Source organism: Salvelinus alpinus, chromosome 4, assembly GCF_045679555.1.
Source record: "Salvelinus alpinus chromosome 4, SLU_Salpinus.1, whole genome shotgun sequence".
Taxonomy (NCBI): domain Eukaryota; kingdom Metazoa; phylum Chordata; class Actinopteri; order Salmoniformes; family Salmonidae; genus Salvelinus; species Salvelinus alpinus.
In genome coordinates, this window is record NC_092089.1 from 47,946,323 (window position 1) to 47,970,292 (window position 23,970).

Genomic DNA, 23,970 nt, shown 5'->3' on the forward strand with positions numbered 1-23,970 from the left:
ACAACCATGCACTGGTGCTGAATGAAGACAGATACTGTTTGCATTGGTTGGCCCAAGCGCTGGTGATTGCTCTAATTATAACCAGTTCGGATAAACTACCTCAATCTCCTCGATTATAATTCACACACTTCACTCCACTAGATGGCAGTACTGACGTATGCAAAAATGCTGAACCTGCTGAATTTTTGGTGTATTCTTGACCGTGCTCCCGATGGTTAAATTGGTCCGCTAATACAGAACTAGTATATTTTCTTAATATATATTTTTAAATTCAGATTTTTCAGCACCCCTACTTCCCGTAGCTATGCTTTGTGCCTCTCATAATAGCTTTAGTGAGGATCTAGAATTGGAATGACATCATAAGAGGCACTCAGCAAAACTGACCTGTGTTCAGCTCACTAAATACCTCACCTCCTGACTGTCAATAACACTGTTGTACTTAGCACCATATCTCTTACACACCCTGACCTGGGTTCAGCTCGCTAAATACATCCCCTCCTGACTGTAAATAACACTGTTGTACTTGGCACCATATCTCCTCCACGCCCTGAACTGTGCATCCCGTCTGTATACGGTATCCTCTTCGCTTTGACTGCTCTTTTGACCCTTGATATATTTGTTTTTCAGTATCCAGGAAGAACGGGTTTCTTGTGGTCTGTGGGTGTATTCTCTGCTGCTTTGTGTTCTAAGGGACCCTTTGGCCCAGAGTTCCTAAACTTAGTGATCCAAGTAGTGATCCAAGTTTAGAGTAAACCCTAACACGCACACACGCAAACTCACACGCACACACTCTTTCTCACACGCACACACACACGCGCGAGCACACGCCTCGGGGCCTCCTCCTTGAAAGACATCTATTGCAGGATAAATCAATGTCAAAGTTTGCATAGCTGGCCATAATGGATGTTAAATTTGACTCTACGGGTTGGTTATGCAGGCGTCTTCTAACCTAACCTATCTAACCTTTCTATTACATATAATAATACCATTAAATTATATCTTTACATTAAAAACCAAAGTCTATCAGAATTCCAGTCATTCCAATAAATGTTATACCCCTGATCTTCAAGAATAGGACTTGGAAATATGGAAGTATAGATTAGCCTAATTGTTTTACCTGAGCTTGACCCCAAAACTAAGGACTTATTAGCCAGCCTTACTCTGTTGTTTATGATTTTGTTGTCATGGAGGACTGATTGGGCTCATTGAGTCGAGTTGAAAAATAAATGCTGCACTCATTGAATGGCATGCTTTGCCAAGTGTGTAAAGCTTTCATTAAGGCAAAGGGTGGCTACCTTGAAGAATCTAAAATATAACACTGTTTAACACTTTTTTGGTTACTACATGATTCCTTATGTGTTATTTCATAGTTTTGATGTCTTCAATATTATTCTACAATGTAGAAAACAGTCAAAATAAAAACCCTTGAATGAGTAGCTGTGTCCAAACTTTTGCTGGTACTGTATATATACTTATATGTCCAAAAGTAGATGTAGCAACTACATATTGCCCCTTTAAGTCTATCAAAAGTGTACAGGTATGAACATGTGTCCATTAGGCCTATGGATTTCATTAGGCCTAATCCGTTACTCAACAACCCTGGCCATGAGGCTGGAACCATGAGGCTAAAGGAGGGAGAGGGTAAGCCAAGGTGTCTAGATCAGAAACACTGGTTACCAAATAACTTTTTTTTTAACAAACAAAAGAGATAAAGATCAGTGATCACACTTCTTTTACAAAATAAAAATATGTTTATTGCCTGTACAACTGTTTTACGCTAAATTCATTGTGACTCCTCATATCATGGTGTGCTACAGCAGTGTTTTCCAACCCTGATCCTCCAGTACCCCCAATTAGTACACGACTTGTTATTTTATTTTTAATCCCCTTTTTCTCCCCACTGTTGTGATTACGAGCTTGTCTCATCGCTGCAACTCCCCAATGGGCTCGGAAGAGGCGAATGTCGAGTCATGCGTCCCCCGAAACATGACCCGCCAAGACGCGCTTCTTAACAGCCGCTCGCTTAACCCGGAAGCCAGCTGCACCAATGTGTTGGATGAAACACCGTTCAACTGACGACCGAAGTCAAGCTGCAGGCGCCCGTCCCACTACAAGGAGGCACTAGAGCGCGATGAGAGCAGTACACATTTTTATTGTAACCCTGGACAAGCACACCTGATTCAACTTGTCAACTAATCATCAAGCCTCAATGAGTTGAATGGGGTGTGTTTGTCCAGGGCTACAATGAAAAAATGTGTTCTGTTGAGGGTATTCCAGGACCAGGGTTGGGAAATGCTGTGCTACAGCAAATACCACCATGGAAGTGAGCTCAATGAGAGTCCCTTGTGGAGAATGAACAAACTACAACTCTAAAGAGCTCATGCTGTACCATGATTATCCACCAGGTGTCCCTATATTGTCAGAGATGAACGATAATGTAAATCCGAGTACACTGATTCTGATCTGTGTCTAGTCCTCAGACAATCAACTGATGAACTGAGACGTGCAAATCACATGCAGAAAATGTTTGAACACCAAGACATGTCATCATATTATGATAAAACCTTCCCTCTGAAAACTGAAACAAGGTAAACAAATGTTTTAAGACATTCCCTCTCATGTTTGGAAGCATGCAGAGTTGAGTGATCCTGACTCTCCCTGAGGCAGCTTCCTTCAACAGTCGGAATTCCACTACATTTTGGAGGATGTAAAACGTTGGAAATCGCATCCTCCCTGGAAGTGTAAACGGCATATACAAAGAAACAACAAAACCAATCGCTCTCCACCTCGGTACGGTCTGCTGTGGAATGTTAAGGGCTAAAGAGTAAAAAGTCGTTGATGTTGAGACTTTCTTCCACTCCTGTGAGAAAAACATCAACCTGAGGGAATCCTTGTTCTCTCACTGTGATTCTCTCTCTTTCACAAACACACATGTTATCACAAGCACACTTACAACACACGCTTATCTTCACAAGCACACACCTACTGTAGCCTACACGTTTGCGCACTTGCACTCACACACGCACACAGGTGTGAGTGATGGCTGACAGAGGAGGGATAAACAAGGTTACACTACTAACCTGGGTTCTGTATACCTTCGTACTATGCCTCACTTAAAGACTTACAGTAGGATGATAGACTATTGCCTTGGGCTCCCTCTTACTGTGTATGATTAGTCCATACAGCTCCAGGGAATTACTGTGAGGAAGCTGGAGCTTCAATAGGACTAAGCTGCTTCATTATGGGCTCAACTGATGTGTGGGGTCTCAGACAAAGCAATTACACTCGTTCCTTTCATGTTCTGTATATTTATCAGAAACACTGATGTAAGGTCTGTGCTACTGTATCCATTTGAATGGAATATATAACCGTAGGGATTGTGTCATTATAATGCCATAGGGAGATTCTCTACAAAACAGTCGATACAGCAATGAAACCAAAGGGAGAGTGAGATGTCCGAGGTGGTCTGCGAACCCTCAATGTTGTGGTCATAGTATAATCAAAACAAAGACAATTTATGTGATGGCTAAAATGAAAAGAAAAGTCATTTTAATGAAAGCAATCTTTTAATAACATTTAAACATTTTATACCTCCACTCAAACATGGCAGTACAAAATCACACATGTATACAGTAGTCAACTCCTCTCCTCCATTCAGCAGCACCTTTATCCAGTGATCTAGAGACCATCCCACATTTAAAAAACTATAGTATGCTATGGTATATATACTATAGTAATAAGTATAGTGTTTTTGCAGACTGTGTTTACTATAGTAATCTGTAGCATTTATAGCTAACTATAATATAAATACCATCGTAAAAAAAAGTGTAGTATATACTATAGTAATTAATGCAAGTGTTTTTGAAGATTGTAGTATTTACTGTTGTGTTTTTGCAGACTGTAGTATACTATAGTATTTACTGTAGTGTTTTTGCAGACATTACTGTAGTATTTACTGTAGTTTTATTATCTTTTACATAGAAGTGGAGGCTTTTTTCCTTCAGGAAACCTATTGGGGAAATACTAAAAGAGCAAATGTTCCATAACCTGTAGGTAGGTAGGACTGGGTTCTGAACGGATAGTTCAGAGCTTCTGATCTTTTCTATAACCTGTAGGGAACACAATTATGGGTGGCACAAATAGGGATATGGGGGAGGGTAATGGGCATGGTGTATGCCAATTAAATCCTGCAGTATTTACTATAGTTTAAAAAAAAATGCTGACATTACTGTAGTATTTACTATAGTATTCTACTGCATACTACAGCACTCTATAGTAAGGACTACACATGATCGAGGGATACTACAGTGTGTAGTATATTATACTAGAGTTTACTACAGAATTATATAGTAAGTACTGTAGTATTCTATAGTAAACTGTAGTATTTCTTCATGTGAATGAAACACAGTACTGTTTGAAGTCTCAGACCATAGGACTATAGACAGTCTCACACACTTGCAAAGCGAACTGTCTTCATATACACCCGTCTCATGTTAAACTCTTCCCAATCCATCACACTGTTCCTTTTTCTAGTGCAGTTCATGACATACAGAGTTTGAAGGCTTGGAGTGTTTCTCAAACACACACCTTGTGGCCAAGCCGTAGGTGGGTAGTGATAAAGGTGGTCCGAGGCGAGGCTGGACGAAGTGATCTGCTCTTCCGGGTTGGCTCACGCCTGGAGCAGCTGTCCTGTAAGGGCGGGGCTTCTGTCCCGGATCAGAGCACATGACATCTGGGCCACCTTCTCCACTGACCGCCCCCAAAGTGTAGCTTCCTGCAGCATCCACATACATTACAGAGAGACACTGTGAGGATCCTCAGTGCAAAGACACACAAAAAGAGATGGCGTTTGGATCGTCTGCATAATCTGATCCACAGACAGACATACTGTGCTGCTGCATATCCTGATCTATCAAACCAATCACAGTGGGGAGGATCTCCTTCGCACACGTTTGACTGTTCAAATACAATACACAGCCCTTTGAGCTTATTTAGAACAGACAAAAACAGTACAATCCACCAAGTATACCCATCGATATTCACACACACACACACACACACACACACACACACACACACACACACACACACACACACACACACACACACACACACACACACACACACACACAACCTGCTGGGATCACACCAGAAGCCTTGTGACTGACAGATACCGTGATTTACACAGAACGTCCCATGTCGAGTCCATTGTCTCTTAGGAGGATTCCTCCCTAGAAAAGCAGCCCTTCTCACATTCTCCGGTGTTGTAATGACTACCGCATGTCCATGAAATTGACCAAACACACATCTGAATTCTCCTAAATCAAATTTTGTTAAGAATTCCCATTTGCAGGGTGGGTGGGGAAATGATCGTTGCCCACATGTGATTCGATAGAGAGTTCAATCAACAGACGGAAGCAATTTGAAAAGGGAGAACTTCAAAATTAAACCTCTATGATTTTTTCGAAAGTGCGTTTCTGAATTACAGGTCCCGTTGCACTCGTAAGCCCAGGCGAGGGCATTCTTTACAGTTTACAGTGCATGATATTGGACAGATCTGCAGAAAACCACACGTTCAACTACAGACAGAATGTGTGTGTCTGATCTAACAGGCTAGGGTCCCACTGCTTTTAAAAGGCAGACTCTCTACTGTTGTGGTCATTTGCTTTCGTGATTCCTCTGTGCCTTGTGTGTTTTTTTCAGGCTGCCTGCGAATGCCTTTCGTAATCGTCTTTCACTCCCTTCTCCATTCCTGACATCAGTGAGTGACTCCCGGTTTGGGTTAGTAGTTGCTTGATGAGGCCTCAACGTTGGGATAAGTCTGGTTTCTGTCTTTCAGAGCCAGCAGTGTTTTAGAGAACTATGGTGCTGCCGCCCTGTTCCACCACTGATCTGAGATCTGAGGGGGATCTCTCGACATGTACTCTACTCTATTCAGCCTGGTCAATTTCACATTGGACCTCGCGGCTTTGAATATCATCCTAGTCACGAAGCATTGGAAACTGTGATGGAATGAGAATTCATTAAAGACTTACGTTCTCCGCGTTTGAATTTATTTGAATGATTGTTAGAGCGACTACTCGTTTGTGAACCTATAGTGCTTAATCTATTGCTACGGGGTCCATATTAGGACAGACTCAGAGTCACAAGGAATTAGTTTCTGCACTCATCTCCCAGTGGAATGACGTGTAATTGGATTGTTGTTTGATTGTGTAAAATTGTAATAGAAACATTTCTAATTCAGCCCCTCCTGGGTATTATTCAGATGAAACGTTATCAGTGACCAGACCTAAAAGACGTGTAGGGGTGCAGGGGAATGTACGTGGTGAGGTATGAGAGCGCTCAGAGCGGTGAGCGTGGAATCAGGCCTGACTGTGGTTAATGTGACTGAGCACTGGGATCCAGAACTCCTGGAGCAACTCCCTAATCAGAACCAGTGTTGGGGAGTCAGATGACAATCATTTTCCACACCAAAAGGGGATCCGAGGCTACAACTGCTGCTAGATGGATCAGCAATCATCTATTGATTAAAGCAACACAAAATCATAATGGAGTCAAAATATGGTAGCTTTGAGCAGGTTCCAGGAGTATTTCATTTCAGCTTTTCCTGTGTTCGCCTATTATGTTTTTCGATTTACATTTGGCCTTGGTTTTAAGAAACCAGAAAAGCGCAGGGAATGAAAAAAATGTCTTTCTTTAAGATATACCAAAGTCATTGTTATTTTATTTAAAGGGATACTTTGCGATTTTGTCAATTAAGCACTTTATCTACTTCCCCAGAGTCAGATTTAAATTTGTACCTTTATTTAACTAGGCAAGTCAGTTAAGAACAAATTCTAATTTACAATGACGGCCTAGGAACAGTGGGTTAACTGCCTTGTTCCGGGGCAGAACGACAGATTTTTGGTGGATGTACTCATGGACACCATTTTTATGTCTCTGCATTCAGTATGAAGGAAGTTGGAGACAATTTCGCGAGTGAATGCTAACTAGCGTTAGCGCAATGACTGGAGGTCTATGGTATCTACTAGCATGCTAGGAGTTTGCATCAAACTGCATGCAGATATAAAAATGGTATCCATGAGTTCATCTGACTCTGGGGAAGTAGATAAAGGGCTTCATTGCCAAAATCCTGAAGTATCCCTTTAATTACTTGTACTTGGCAATGCAGCCTGGTCTCATAGACTAGACGTAACATAGTAAACATAATTTCGTTGGACTCAAATTAGTAAGATATGTTTGGTTTGGTATGGCTACATGCCATACCAAACGGTTGGTTACTTAAGGTAAAAACTAAAGTAGGGTGGTTGGTCTGGGAGGATGGGGGTGATATAACGCGAACGTCTAGCAACCCAAAGGTCGCGAGTTCAAATCTCATCACGGACAATTTTAGCTACTTAGCAACTAATTAGCATGTTAGCTAACCCTTCCCCTAATAATTTTAGCAAATTCTTCCCCTAACCTTAACCCTTTTAACCCTTCCCCTAACCCTTTAACCTAACTCCTAAACTTAACCCTAACCTATCTAAAGTTAGCCAGCTAGCTACAGTAGCCACCTAGTTAGAATTCATAACATATCATACATTTTGCAAATTCGTAACCTATTGTACGTTTAGCAAACTCGTAATGTATAATACGAATTGTAATTCGTAACATACCACACGAAATGGATGATGGACATCCACCAATTAATACATATGAAACATAACATACTAAATGGAGTGTCTTAGATTTACATACAGAATAATATGAAATGCTCTGAGACCAGGTTGGGCAATGAGGATGGGGGGGTCAATACATCTGTGAGCAGTCAACAGAATATGGCAGCAAATGTACTCTTTCACCCCAACGTTGACTGGATATACCAAAATTACAGAAATACACGTTAGTTTGTCAGAGATTGGGAGCCAAAGCTTTGCGAGAAATCAAAGCATTCTAGGAAACCTGATTGCAACTCTTCCCCTTTATTTGCACCATAAGTAAATCACCAATACATTATTTTTTTTCCTCTCTCAAACTGTCTTCAATCTAATTCAGAAAAATAACTTATTGATAAAGGCCATGGCAATCAGTTCATCACACGGAATCGATTCCAGAATGTTCCATGTGTTTGAGACATTAGTGGACTATGAGGATGATAAATGTTAATTAGTCCATTATTTACCACCCAAGTGCATTGTCTAAGGGAAAGTCCGGGAAAGATTTAAGAGTATAGTGCCATGTCATGGGCTCATTTGAGACAGCTACAATCCCAGCCCTTCTAACCACCAAGCTAATGATCACTCCCCTTAACGAGGTCTGTTTGGTTATGAGCGCAGCATGACAAGTCTAACTGCTGGAAAATAAAAAAGAAAGGAATAAAAAAAGAGAGGAATCAAGAGAAAGCAACTGGAGATCCCCAAGGAGGATCAACGTTTAAAGCCCTGTCTAAGCCTTTGCACTGAATTTTTTCCACTCGGGAAATACATGCCTTTAAAATATGAATTATACTTCATAACAACGCATTATTAAATCAACTAGTCACTCTCTGGTACATGAGCAAGAATTGAGTCCCTTTGAAGTCACTACAGCTTTGAGCGGACACAACTGTCGCTGGCTGTTGCCAACTTGAGCAATCGGGGGAGAAGGGACTGGTCAGGGAGGTGACCAAGAACCCGATGGTCACTCTGACTAAGTTCCTCTGTGGAGATGGGAGAACCTTCCAGAAGGACAACCATCTCTGCAGCACTCCACCAATCAGGCCTTTATGGTAGAGTGGCCAGACGGAAGCCACTCCTCAGTAAAAGGCACGACAGCCCGCTTGGAGTTTGCCAAAAGGCCCCTAAAGGACTCTCAGATCATGAGAAAAAAAGATTCTCTGGTCTGATGAAACCAAGATTGAACTCTTTGGCCTGAATGCCAAGCGTCACGTCTGGAGGAAACCTGGCACCATCCCTAGGGTGAAGCATGGTGGTGGCAGCATCATGTTGTGGGGATGTTTTTCAGCAGTAGGGACTGGAAGACTAGTCAGGATCGAGGGAAAGATGAACAGAGCAAAGTACACAGAGATCCTTGATGAAAACCTGCTTAAGAGGACTCAGGACCTCAGATGGGTGAAGGTTCACCTTCCAACATGACAACAACCCTAAGCACACAGCCAAGACAATGCATGAGCGGCTTCGGGACAAGTTTCTGAATGTACTTGAGTGGCCAAGCAAGAGCCTGGACTTGTACCCGATCGAACATCTCTGGAGAGACCGGAAAATAGCTGTGCAGCGACGCTCCCCATCCAACCTGAGAGCTTGAGAGGATCTAAGGAGAAGAATGGGAGAAACTCCCCAAATACAGGTGTGCCAAGCTTGTAGCGTCATACCCAAGACTCGAGGCTGTAATCGCTGCCAAAGGTGCTTCAACAAAAGTACTGAGTAAAGGTTCTGGATACCTATTTAAATGTGATCTGTTTTTTAATTGTAATACTTTTTATTTAATTTTTTTACTATTTTTTCTTTGTCCTTGTGGGGTATTCTGTGTCGACTGATGAGGACATTTTTTTATTTAATCCATTTTAGAAAAAGGCTGTAACGTTACAAAAAGTGAAGTGGTCTAAATACTTTCTGAATGCAGCGTATAACTGGTTGCAGATTGAAATGTAGGCCTATCCGATGACAGAAAGAGGAAACCGAGGCATAAATAATGGCAGCTCACTCAAATTACTCTGGATGGGCTTGCCAGACATGGCGGGTACCTCTCCTGACCCTAGCTCACCCACTAAACTTTTCTGTCATTGGCAGAGTCTCTGTCTGTTCAGTGCTCCCCTCTTCTCTTCTTTCCACTGCTGGCGCTCCAGGATCCATAAACCCCTCTCACTAATGAGGCCCTATCTGGCCCATTGTTACGAACACATGCACTCAAGACACACACGCACACTTAACAGGTAGTCCCTGTATAGTTATTTTCCACTCCCTGTATATAGCCATGTTATTTTTACTCGTAATTGTTATTCACTGTGTATTTATTCCTCGTGTCACTATTTCTATTCGGAAGGGCCTGTAAGTAAGCATTTCACTGTTAGTCTACACCTGTTGTTTACGAAGCATATGACGAATAACATTTGATTTGATTCACTTGCTGAGAAAGAGGGAATCTGAAACGAGGGCGGGGGGGGTTCATTTCTCCATGTCTCTAGCACCATCTAGTCTAGTCGGACCCAATAACATGTCCTCCAGGGCCGAGGTGGTTTTCCATTGGCTCTCAGTCTCACCATGTCTTCCAGAGGTTTAATATGGATGGGGAAAACAGTTGGTTGGGGTGCAACACCACACACAAAGAGGCCTACAGTATCTGAGGCATAGAGGAGTGCTGAGACATGTGGAATAGAAAGACACCTGACCTGGAGTAGAAGTAAGTATTATAAAACAGGCCGTTTGGATTCTGGATGCTGATTGGCTGAAACAGTATACATGTAATGATTGCATTGTAATCGATGCTTGTCAAATGCCTGATCTAAATGTGTGTACCAATAAATACGTATACACACAGGTATAAATACGTATACACACAGGTATATTGCCCACCTGTGTTGTGGGACACAATGAAAAAAAGTCCCAACACATGTATCTGAGACCTAGTGCTCTCACAACAAGGGTAGGTCCATTTTTTGGGACATTTTATATTAAACTAGGAAATACGAAATTAACCCAAATGAGCTTGACAAATGCAGCATTAGACTAAAACCACAGAGCACTTTGATAACGGAATATAAATAGAATATATTTCACCAATATTACACATGGGGTAACCTCACTTTCCACTTTATCATGACAGTCTGCCATGGACTTTCACATAGAAAATCTCCCTGACAAAAGTTCATCACTTGTACATATTAGTGGGAAAAGTGTCACAAGTTATACATTATATGCCATATGTAACCCAAGAGCAGAGCATACAGTTATACTCATATAAAAGTTACTCCTCTACAGCAATCATCCACATCTCATATTTTAGTACCTAATACATGTTCTTTCTACGTGGATGTGTTCACTTAAAAGGGCGTCGACAAATTAACTTAGAATAGGTATCAAAAGTTAGTGACATACGGGATAAACACAAATGCTCTCTCGCGGACGCGGACACGGACACACACACACTAGCCTTGTTATTCCAAACTGAAACCACACGTTTACAGAATGGAACTACAAATCATTACAGAGTCTATTTTTACATACTGTTTAAGAGGAGGATTTTGACAGGAGTAAAACTATATGTCTTTGAAAGAGGAGAAAGCATCAGCAGACCACACAATAAGCAATCCTTTGCGTACTAGCTAACTTTACTTTTAAAATGCCACAGATGGGATCAACCTTTCCATCATGGAAGCAGAGCTGTGTATAGCAGTCCACCGCCACACATGAAGGGGCTCTTTGAAGCTTTGGGTTTTAGCAATTAGGAGTTTTAACAGTGACAATTTGCACGCCTCTGTCATTTTGAGATCTCAAGCCTTGAGGACTAGCTACCGAGGGCTCCCACTTCAGTTCCCTTCATGGATTGCCAGTGGAGCTGGAGTCCTCAGTAACAACAGCTCATGGAAAAGCTTTCAGTAGCGCCGGGCCAAGTGCCCTGGAAAGAGTTGTTAGAATCACACTACCCAGCGAAGAAATCGTCCAAAACGGCCTGTTGAGACATACTGTATGACAAAATGTTTGGGACGCATTGTAATTTTCTTCTATGCTTGTTGTACCGTTACCCACGAGGGCAGTATCAGTTTCTGTGGGCAGTTTCAAACTCTTCCATGAGCAGATCCGCCTTGCTAAAAACGCTGAACATTTGCTTCTTGTTCATTATCATCTAAAATAGTAGGCTAAAATAAGAAAAAGTTGTATAAGAAGCTCTCCCCAAATGACCTATGAGGTGAGTCCCGTTGGTACAATAGGACTTGGGGGGGGGGGGGGAGACACCTATTCCCTTTGGTTTAAAAGGATTGTGTTTCATCCTCCTGACAGCATGTCCTTTTCTTGGTATTGAGTACCCACCACCCCCCTCCCCTCTAATTCTATGGGAAGGCGGTAGCTAGGGGCTAAACAGACAGGGGGGGATAGCAGGTCTGGTTAATGTCTGGTTCAGAGACTTGATATGAGCCCAAACCTAACACCCAAGATTTTGAGTAACTTCATCCAAAGTACAGCCTACAAGGCTACTGCTTGGGCCATGCTAAATTAGGAGGACCCAACTCAACAGTTAAACCATTGACTTGGGATTAGTGATTCAGGCCAAAGGGTCTGGAAGTGAGGAAATGTGACAGGCCGCTGGTCAATGATTTTAGGGTGAGGCGTTGGACGTGGCAAGTTGCCAGAATGTCTGTATTTGGGATGACCTTGTCCCTCCCATTCTGCTGCACTTCATTTGAAAAGGACACGTATTATATGAGAATTCTTAAGTGCGTAGAAGTTTATCCTCCACCACTTGTGTGGAACTTTTGTGAGTCTCCTCAGACTTTCTAGCCAAGGAAAACCGCACCTGCATTGATACATAGCTGCTTCTTAGACCCCACTGACACAACAATTGCTGTTGCACAAACTGCTCACAGTACAGCGAGAAAACTCACTTTGAAACGGGGTTTCCAAAATATCTAACCAAACAACAAACCCAGTCAAAATGGGACACAGAGCATTTCAGCAAAGAAAATAAAAGGAAGTCTGTGTTTCCATAGGGTCTTTTCAGAATGAATGCTGTGTTATTTCAACAAGCTCGAGTGAGTGATGACTTGAATTTGGCCCACCGGCAGACATACCTCTAAACAGTAACCAGGACAATGAATCTTCAGTTAGAGGCATGAAGACATGGGGAGGATGTATGCACTGGGAAATACCAACCTCCACCCACCCACACAAACACCCACCCACCCACATACACAGACACACACACACACGCCTCATTTGGTTATGATAGTAGAAAGTCCCCATATGACAGATAAACATGACACAGTCTGTATCGTAGGACATCTTAGGTCAAATACAGGTACTGGTATTTTGCTCACTGACACCCCAGACATGACACACCCTGGACTTAAACCCAGTACATCCTGGTCACGGCTTAGCGCCCTCACTTCCACTCCAAACACGGAGGTAGAATTTAATCGCAGACATATCTCCCATAAGCCAGGCATACAAACACCGGTGCAACAATGTGTTTCTATACTTCTGTCAAAACAACCGCATCTCACAGACTAAACAACGAGGGGATATGCAGGCCGTGCGGCCTACCAGACGATGAGTGTGAGACTGAGTGGGCAGGCAATGGGCCGTGCAATTGATATCAAAACACTTCACTAAAAATACCAATAGGTGGCTGAGACAGACGCATCACTGATTTCAATCAAATCTAAACGTTTGGAATTGGATTCTATTATCATCACCTTCAAAGCTACAGTATCTGTAGGTAATGATGTTCTAACATTGTAATCACATTCAAGGTTTACTGTGAGGATTTTCCACAGCCCAAAAAACACACAATACCATATCACAGTGAGGTCTTGCCCCCAATGTAGACACAAGCACACATCTGAAAGGTGAACACTTCTCAAAGAAGCCTTATAAAGGAGCCTGTAAAGCAAAAGTGTAATCCTTCCAGTGACATCTCTCTCACACAACATTATAAAGACGTGTTAACTCTATCCGCCAATACTGTGGGTGGTCAATACGGTGGGTGGTCAATACTGTGGGTGGTCAATACTGTGGGTGGTCACAGCGCACAAAGCTAGTGGTAAAGTAAATTCACATATGAATACACTTTGGCGTTCTTTGCCTGAGTATATGTTTACAAACTAATTTAGAGAGACCTGGAATGTATTAATCCACTATAAAAGAACATGTCCTTTTGTTTGTAATAGTTCCCGTAGTTGGAATGCCGTTTCCCCGATTGGGACATCTAAGTCAAGTCCTATCACTGAGAAAACCCATTGCTGGTCTTTTTAAAAATCGACCAAATCAAAGCTGAGTAAACAGTGCTTTTGGTATGTCTAAGTCCTGCCTAGCCAAACTCCTGCGGTTGAGTTTCACACATACCAACACACATCTGGCGCACTCTGGGCACAAAAGATCAAGCTTGATATCCTGCAAGTCTCCTGGGTCCACATCTTCCCAAGGCCCTATGGGCCCTGGTGGACTATATCGAGGGAAAGAGTGGCATTTGAGACTCACCCAGGGGGTTTCTTATCTTGGTTTCCACAGGGATCCACCATAACAGTTACAGACGTCATTATGAGAAAACAAACGAGAACTAATTAGACTTATGACAGGGGAAAATACTGTGTGGATGAGCGGCTGCATATTGGAACATAAATCTGATGCTAACCATTAGAAGATCTACAGAAGATTGGCCAAATCTGTCAGCGCTGTCGGATATGTTATTGGAGTGACGCAAAACAGCTTTCACATTGGGGTTGAGTTTTTGCAAGCACTTGATTCACTTTATCTATGGTTCGTCCCAGCCGTGCACTTTTCCTATGCAGTGCCTCAAATTATACAGTACACTTTTTCCAAACCCTGGTACAAGACAGATTTCAAATCAACAGAGCGAACTAACCACATGTATTTGAATTACTGTTTTAATTACAGTTTACCTTATTCCTTGCATTCTCACCGTGTCAGTGTAGGTCCTTTTCTAACAAAGGTAAAATAGTGCTTACATTTGTCCTGTTTCACTGCATGTACATTCACTGCAAGTAGGTAACATGTACCAGTGTGGGGTTTGAAATGGAAATGTGTTTTTTACATATCCCAACTCCTCCTGAGACACCCTCGTAGAGTGGGGTCACGGCCAGGGTTCAGCCATTATTCACGGCGACCCTGGAGCAATTAGGGTATTAAGCAATTAAGTGCCTTGTTCAAGGACAGATCGAGAGATTTTTCACCTTATCGGATCGAGGACTCAAACTAGCAACCTTTCGGTTACTGGCCCAAATCTCCAACCGCTAGGCTACCTGCCGCCCATATGAAAGTACTTTTGAAGGGTGTTACTCAAGGTCTAACATATCTTAGTTAACACAAATACACGTGGCATCTTAGCCCAGGAGAATATTTGAGCTGTGGTTGAGAGTGATTGGGAGCGTGCCCGAAACCACAGTGGCGGTGGTCGTCCTTGCTCTCCCATGATCCCCTGTGACCTTGGTGAGGGTGCACGTCCAGGTAAGACTATGAGAAGGGTGTACAGTTTCGCCTGCCTGCCATTCGGATGGTGGACCAAAACAGGGAAGAGAATAGACCTATAAAGCCTTCCCTTTTTCTTTCTCTCGCTTTTCTCTTTATTCTTCTCTTCTTTTCCAGAGGCTAATCTCTTCTCAGGTTTAAGGTATTCCTGGTCTGGGATCTTTGAGGAGAAGGAAACGCGGGGCGGGTAAACATCAGGGCTCTCACTGAGGGGATTAGAGCACCCATATATCACTGTGACAACCCTCTTTTCATGCGGTGACAGTTTGCCAGGACCCTGCGCTGTGGGGGATCCGGTGACACTTCCTATCGCCGCGGCAGCCATTGATAGGGGATACGATCAGTTTTCACACCGTCAGATCGGTTTACTGCACTAGAGCGTCTCCCAACTCTCACCACCGACAACTTCAGCCAACGGCTTAAATGGTCTGAGTGTTCAGTGTTCACACATCATGGCACACATGTCAGGTGTGCATCTTTGGTCAGGTAGAATAACACCATCGCAACAGGTCTGTGGAGGGGCTTTGATCACAGATCTTTCCACAAAGGCGGCAGTTCATTGTCCGTGACTCCATTTGTTCAGCTTGGAAGAAATCTTTACCTTAGGTAAACATAGGAATGGTTCTGCCACGCTGCGTTCCAGCTGTGGGTGTTGCCTTGAATAACATGAAACCACAGTCATGGCTCCTTTAAGTAGATCAACTTTGGGTCCAAAAATACATTTTCTGAAGGCTAATGAGTTGGGGATGAAGAAATTCATAATTTTTATACACTTAAAATGGCACGCATTTATTAATCTTTAAAGCTAAAATACTACTAAAATTGCCATTAATATGTGCAAAAGTGTACTTGTGGCAATCCATTCTACTGTAGATAAATATAACTCAACACCAGACATTCAGTTCTCCATTATCCTGTACTGACTTCAGGGTGTGTCTTGTATTCCCCCAGTATGATACATAACAGAAGCATTTCAATTATCTCCATTATTGTTCTTCTCTATCCCTACTTACTGTGGTTGAGAACAACCATTCATTTAACACCAAAAGTGAAAACATTTAGGGAGGAACAAGACCTGTATGCTGTTAAACAGGTCATTTTGGGGTCACATTATCTCAGACGTAGACTACATTATATTTCTCCTTCTCCTCCTCTCTAAGGACAAAGTCAATACTGAGCAAAAACAGAGAATACAACCAATCAGTAATAATCCTGAAACAACAAGAACATTTAGTTTTGGGGGGGATATGAAGAAATGCAAGGGGCCAACAATAGATCCAATGGGGGACCCCGAAGGTAATATCAAAGACATAGTCTCCTAATGCAACAAAACATTGTCTCCCAGTAAGATATCAGTTAAAACACTCAATTACTGGTCCTGATAAATATACTACATGGCATTCAGGTTGCAGAGTATACCAGTGTGCAATGGAGCAATAGTGAAAATGTACTCCACTATCACCAGACACCATCAGGTAATTTCGATGCAACCTCCTCTTGCTGCAGTAGGGGATCGACACTACCGGTCAAACGTTTTAGAACACCTACTCATTTAAGGGTTTTTCTTAATTTTGTACTATTTTATACATTGTAGAATAATAGTGAAGGCATAAAAACTATGAAATAACACATATGGAATCATGCAGTAAACAAATCAAATATATTTAATATTAGAGATTCTTCCTTTGCCTTAGTGACAGCTGTGCACACTCTTGGCATTCTCTCAACCAGCTTCATGAGTAGTCACCTGGAATGCATTTCAAATAACAGGTGTGCCTTCTTAAAAGTTCATTTGTGGAATTTCTTTCCTTCTTAATGCATTTGAGACAATCAATTGTGTTGTGACAAGGTGGGGGGGTATATAGAAGATAGCCCTATTTGGTAAAAGACCAATTCCAGCACAAATAAGCAAAGAGAAACAACAGTCCATCATTACTTTAAGACATGAAGGTCAGTCAATACTGAAAATTTCAAGAACTTTGAAAGTTTCTTCAAGTGCAGTCGCAAAAACCATCAACCGCTATGATGAAACTGGCTCTAATGAGGACCGCCACAGGAAAGGAAGACCCAGAGTTACCTCTGCTGCAGAGGATAAGTTCATTAGAGTTACCAGCCTCAGAAATTGCAGCCCAAATAAATGCTTTACAGAGTTCAAGTAACAGACACATCTCAACATCAACTCTTCAGAGGAGGCTGTGAATCAGGCCTTTGTGGCCGAATTGCTGCAAACAAACCACTACTAAAGGACACTAATAATAAGAAGAAGAGACTTGCTTGGGCCAAGAAACATGAGCAATGGACATTAGACCGGTGGAAATTTGTTCTTTGGTCTGGAGTCCAAATTGGAGATTTTTGGTTCCAACCGCCGTGTCTTTGTGAGACGCTGTGTGGGTGAACGGATGATCTCCGCATGTGTATTTCAAACCATAAAGCATGGAGGAGGAGGTGTTATGGTGTGGGGGTGCTTTGCTTGTGACACCGTCTGATTTATTTAGAATTCAAGGCACACTTAACCAGCATGGCTACCACAGCATTTTGCAGCGATACACCATCCCATCTTGTTAGGGAATTATTATTTATTATACCTTTATTTCAACAAGGAACACAGACTGAGACCAAGGTCTCCTTTACAGCTGGGCCCTGCGTATACATGTTTACACATACAGTTTAGGTACAATGATTAAAAAAGCTAAACGATACAAACAAAATGATCACAGATAACACAAAAGAAATACAGCAACAGATTACATTTACACATAGGTTATTCCCCTAACAGCACAAGAACTTGCATTACCCGAAACAGTTACAAGCAATACAAAAATAAAAATCCTCCAACAAATATTGAAAATGAGCAAGGGGGACAAGAGTCCATGCTTGAGAACTGGTTATAGGAATTATAATATTCATGAGTGATGATAAATAAGAAGGTAGCTTATTCAGAAGTGCTTTATAGACAAACACGAGAGCATGTTGTTCTCGTCTCACGGACAGCGAAGTCCAACCCACATTTTGATATAAAACACAGTGGTGAGTTCTGTAGCTAGCACCCGTAATAAACCTAAGTGCGCAATGATAAGTAGCATCCAGCGATTTAAGTGTTGATGCCGTAGCATGCATGTAAATAATATCCCCATAATCTATAACAGACATAAAAGATGCTTGCACAATTTGTAGAGGACAAACATGTCCTGTTTCTATAGAGGAAGCCTAGCTTGATTTTTAGCCGTTTACAAAGTTCGTCAATATGCATTTTAAAAGACAGTTTATCATCCAACCATATCCCTAAGTATTTATATGCAGAGACCTGATCATTTGAAAACCATCTAAGCTCGTAAGTGCAAGTGTATTTTCAACCAACTTTTTGAACCTATTAAAAATCATAAAATGTGTTTTCTTTGCATTTAAAACAAGTTTCAGCTGTATAAAAGACCCTTGTAATATCTTAAAATCTGTCTCCAATAGTGATAATGGTTGGTCAGCCGTTGAAGCGATAGAGTACAAGACAGTGTCATCAGCATATAAATGAATTTGACCCTTTCTTATCTCATCACCGATATTGTTTATGTAGAGAGTGAACAGTAGTGGGACTATCATTTGTTTTTCAAAAGGACATTGACCCAACACACCTCCAGTCTGTGTAAGGGCTATTTTACCAAGGAGAGTGATGGAGTGCTGCATCAGCTAACCTGGCCTCCACAAATTCCCGACGTCAACCAAATTGGGATGGTTTGGGATGAGTCGGACCGCAGAGTGAAGGAAAAGCAGCCAACAAGTGCTCAGCATATGTGGGAACTCCTTCAAGACTGTTGGAAAAGTATTCCAGGTGAAGCTTGTTGAGAGAATGCAAGAGTCTGCAAAGCTGTCATCCAGGCTAATGGTGGCTATTTGAAGAATCTGTTTAAAACTTTTTTGGTTACTACATGATTCCATATGTGTTATTTCATAGTTTTGATGTCTTCACTATTATTCTACAATGTAGAAAATATTAAAAATAAAGAAAAACCCTTGAATGAGTAGGTCTTCTAAAACTTTTGACCGGTAGTGTATATTATAAGCAAGATAATGTGTTTCATTCCAGTCAGTGAAGGTTTAAAATAACAAATCTCCTCACATTCGATTAGATTGGGTGACATTTCGCCCCGCGTTCTCCACAGTGGAATTATTGCAGCAGTCCCATAGAATGGCCAAATGTCTTGGCATACGAGGAAATTAAACATGACAAAATCTATACTTACAAATGTCAAAGGGGAAATCAGGCGAGTCTCCGACAATAAGAACGACTGTTTTCAATATGATATTTGAGACTGTATTTACCAGAGAGTAGGTTTACTGATCCTTATCGAGTTCTTACAACAAGAATCACTCTACATGACTAACTAAAGAATTCCATCTCTAAACAGGGGAATTCGAGAACACCCAAAAAAATATTGCTATTTAACATTTCGTTTGGAGAGACAAACACACAACTAAACAATCACTGACTTTCAATTTTTGTTATAATTACAGTGTCAATGTGTGTCAGTGACTGCTTGGCTAACGTAGTCATAGATCGATACATTTCAATTTGTTTTCACACAATGGTAACCTAAGGTTTGCTCTTTGCACTATGTACAGTATAGGAACTCTACATGCAATCTTGGTTAGGTTTCCCAGTCACGGAGTTACAATGTCTGATTCAACAGGGCCTTAAGTACATTTGGGATATTGTATTAAATTACAATTCATTAAATACTGTCCAGCCATTTGGGTGATATGAAAATGAAATAACACAGACGCAATGAGTTTAAGTTGTGGATGTGCATTAACATAGATATATTTGTACATATCTGGAGGCCAGGTGGACTGAAATAGGGAGTATTGGCAACCCTTTTTTAACAAGTATGAATAAGCCCATATGGGAAGAATTATCCTCATTATAACAGAAAACCTATCACAGTGATTTATGCAAGGTCTTAGTCGGTGTTCCACTATCTGATAAGGATAAGCATTTTCTCATAAAACTGGAACAGGAATGACTAATTAAGAGCATCACTCTCCATAGGTCAGTGGAAGACTCTGGCATGCTGGGAATCGCAGACCAAAGACAGAAACAACTGATAGCGCAATCAAACTCACATGTGAAGTTCCCCGTAAAGAATACAAAACACCTTGTTTTAATTAGATGACACATTGACGTCAAAGACCGACCACCGCATGTTGTCTACACTCCAAAAAATGGAAATCCATCGTCACTCCATTACTCAGGTTGAATTCCCCCTAGCTAATGCTGACAAGGCTAAAATCAAAAGAGATGTCTGAAACCTCTCTCGATCTGCCCTGAACAGTGAGGTTCTGCCATTGGTTTGTGATGTGTTATTGCCGCCAGGAAATCGAAGCTGTCATTTGTCCAAATAGCTCAATCTATCACAAACACGAAGCTCACTGGCATGTATATCAATTGTTGCACAAACAAGATTACAACCATTATATTATTATTATCTTTTTTTTGGGGGGGGGGGGGGGGGGTTCTAATGTGAGAACATCTGGCTTTTCTATATCCTTTCCAGCTATTGCGACCTACTGTTGTGGGTGAGCGCAACATAGCCACTAGCCAGCAGTAATCCAATCGCTTCAGTAACACATATCCCGCCATCTCTAATCCCGTGTTAGGAGGGTTTCACATTCATATAATCATGTAAATGCCGACAGAAACACATTTCAGATCAACCACATCAACCCTGACAACTCCAGTGAACTTTTGACAGGCCAACGGGGAACCTCAAACACCATCCAGAGCAGAGCCTTCCCATGAGACACAGCTGAGGTATGTATGCGGTAAGGAAAACACTTGAACCAATGTGTGTGTACGTGTAACATGGCTTTTTCACACTTGGAGGACATCTTTATCCCCTGCATGTTTCTTTTATTAAAAACAAAACAGAATATCTGTCTGGATGGAAAGGTTATATTCCACACACGTAAGCACACACACACACACGTCCAACATCTAACACAGACAGAATAATTAGCCTGAAGTCCAAATGCATGAGGAGGCAAGAACTTACACAGGTCTCATTGTGTTTTGTTTGGCTTTTTTGAAACAAGCATTCCAGGGGTACTCTAAATCCATTTGAGCAGGACGTAAGACCAGGCACATTTTTTTTTTTAAATAACAAAACAAGGGGGCATACCTTTGAGTGATGAAGCTGGATGCCATAGACTAAAATATTTCCGAGCTTGGCTCCTGTGGCGAGCTCCATCATGGCCGCCAGCTCTCCTCCCATCGGCTCGCTGGCGGACGAACCGTCCTCCGACACGTTCAAATAAACCTATCAAAAGAAGCCCCGCCACACCCAGTCAGACATGCATCTCCTGCCAATAACGACACTCTCTGACGGAGACTTAGAGAATGATTCAACCTTTGGATCAATTAAAGCACATTGTTCAAAACACTCGTAAGAAAGGCGTGCTGCGACTGAACAAGCATGTTTATTTAAAGGTCCTCGTTTGGGAGGGATGTTGGAGGAGTGTGTTGTTCGGGGTAAACACACGTCAGATAGGACTCTGGTAGGTAGTAATGCCTCTGGTTCAGGTGGAAAGGCCTCACGGTGTTTATTTAGATAGATGGGCCCACCTTAAGACAGCATTAACCAGCACTGATGAGTCACTTAGTGTGTCATGCATGGGATGTGAAAGCATCTACACTGCTGCTGCAGAACTTAGATTTCTAATTGGGCTGTTGACTGACGCTCGACAGGGTGAATTCACTCCAATTATGTCTTCATATACAGGACGTGTGTTGTAAGCTCAATGTCAAATGTGTTAATTAATCTGTTATAAACCTTCTATTATACATCATTATATGACTATAAGTCAAGTATTTCTTGAATAAGTATATTAAGTCACTTGTCATCTATCAACATCTGTTTCAATTCAAATAAGTGATATTATTGATTTGTTTTGCTGCAGTAGAAGGTGCCAGTTTGGCTTAAGTCTAGACGAGATCATTACCAGGCACATACTGAATCAATTGCCACGCACTCTGTGAAACTCGATTATCTCCCACTCTGATTGCTAGGTCATTGTTTAATGCTACAGACTAAGCCAAGGTTTCCTAAACCTCGGTCCTCAGGGCCCCAAGAGGTGCACGTTTTTGTTTTTGTTTTTGCCATAGCACTATACAGCTGATTCAAATAATGAACAAATCATCAACTTTTGATCATTTGAATCAGCTGTTAGGGTAAAAACCAAAATAGGCACCCATTGGGATCTCGAGAACCGAGTTGGGGAAACGCTGGACTAAGCCCTTAAGAAAGAACAACGTGTGCCATCTAACGCCACCCAGATATCCCTCACTGTTAATTCTGCATCCTCGCTTAAGAAGGGGAAATTCTGAGATCGCTCGGTGAGCCAACTCTTGTTTTGAATTCACCCTCCCACCTCGCTAACTCTGTTTGGAATTAAGCCTTCCCATGATGCTGATGTTTAATGTAGGACATCCTTAAGCTTCCATGAAATCGACTTAGGCCGGGAGTAAATGTATTTTGAATAAAGTGCTGGATGTGGGGGGTCCTAGGGTTCTCTACCTGTGAAAAGGGCATCTGGTCCACAGTAAGAGCCGTAGGGAAAGCTCAGACACAGATGCATTTACTCTGGTGCGGTGGAGAGTGTTGCTCCCACCCTAATGCAGCCTGGAACCAAGCTCCACACCACTGGAGAGGAGCTGTTTGTGTGTGTGTGTGTGTGTGTGTGTGTGTGTGTGTGTGTGTGTGTGTGTGTGTGTGTGTGTGTGTGTGTGTGTGTGTGTGTGTGTGTGTGTGTGTGTGTGTGTGTGTGTGTGTGTGTGTGTGTGTGTGTGTGTGTGTGTGTGTGTGTGTGTGTGTGTGTACACACTTGCGTGCACAGAGGTTCACTGAGGACCTAACAAGGCCGTACAACACAAATCAAGGCAGGCGGTTTAATCAAGTTATCCTGTATGACATTTGCAATGATTAAAACTGAGTTGTTTTGAAGACGTAAAGACTCGCTTAGAGAAAATTCCAGAATGCTACTTCCCCAAGCCCACTGCACCTTTTTCTCCTCACTTTGTTTTGGCAGTTGTGCTGTTGCCGGGGTGAAAAGGTAAAAATCACAAAAAGTAAACAGTACCTTCATAACGTAAATGTTTATTTTGGGTTCCAATTAGATCAATTTGCGGGGGGGGGGGGGGGTTCTACTTGAGCTGTCATGAGTTAATGTTGCTCTGTGGTTGATATTGACATCTATCACGAGCCAAACGGTAAGTGAAAGGAGTGAAGTGCTCTCAGGGGGGGGTATAGGGTTTCTAAACAGCAACATAGTTTTGTCGGAGGGACCATAGGTAGACTGCAAAGTGAACATTTTACAAGCGGAAAAAGGTTGCCTGGCCATGTAGTACATGTACCTTGAGGAAACTAGAGCCTGCCTGGACCAGACGTGTGCTTTAGAAAACACCCAGCGCAAGTTCATTCACAGTGTGGGAAACCTGATTGAGACATGATAAACGTCCACTAAGTCCACTAAGCACAGACAACACCCATATACACAATGTTCTCTGTTAACACTGCTAGCTCACCTTGTTCTGAATGTGTGCGATTGCTACTGGGATACCCAAACATCAGAGCGTTCCATGGCCTTCGTAAGCTTACAGTCCATCCTTAAAGCAACATGGCCAACTCACCATAAAGCAAAGTGATCAGTAAGGGGCAAAGAGCCCCAAGCATAGAGGACTGAAGACAGTCTAATTTCCAGTACCAGAACGAGTGTTGGTAAGGCAACTCAATTCATATGA

General features: G+C 42.1%; 1 protein-coding gene across 2 annotated transcripts in view; it reads right to left on the minus strand.

The window, feature by feature from the left end:
- Positions 1-4,214: 4,214 nt before the first annotated feature.
- The window catches only part of crppa (CDP-L-ribitol pyrophosphorylase A), a 35,248-nt gene continuing 15,492 nt past the window's right edge, over positions 4,215-23,970 (minus strand). For both annotated transcript variants that reach the window (XM_071397656.1, XM_071397657.1), the window contains exons 9-10: positions 21,353-21,490; positions 4,215-4,774 (exon numbers count right to left, since the gene is read on the minus strand). In XM_071397656.1, the coding sequence (XP_071253757.1) occupies positions 4,670-4,774; positions 21,353-21,490 (243 nt within the window). In that variant the 3' untranslated portion in view covers positions 4,215-4,669. The remainder of the gene's footprint in view (positions 4,775-21,352; positions 21,491-23,970) is intronic.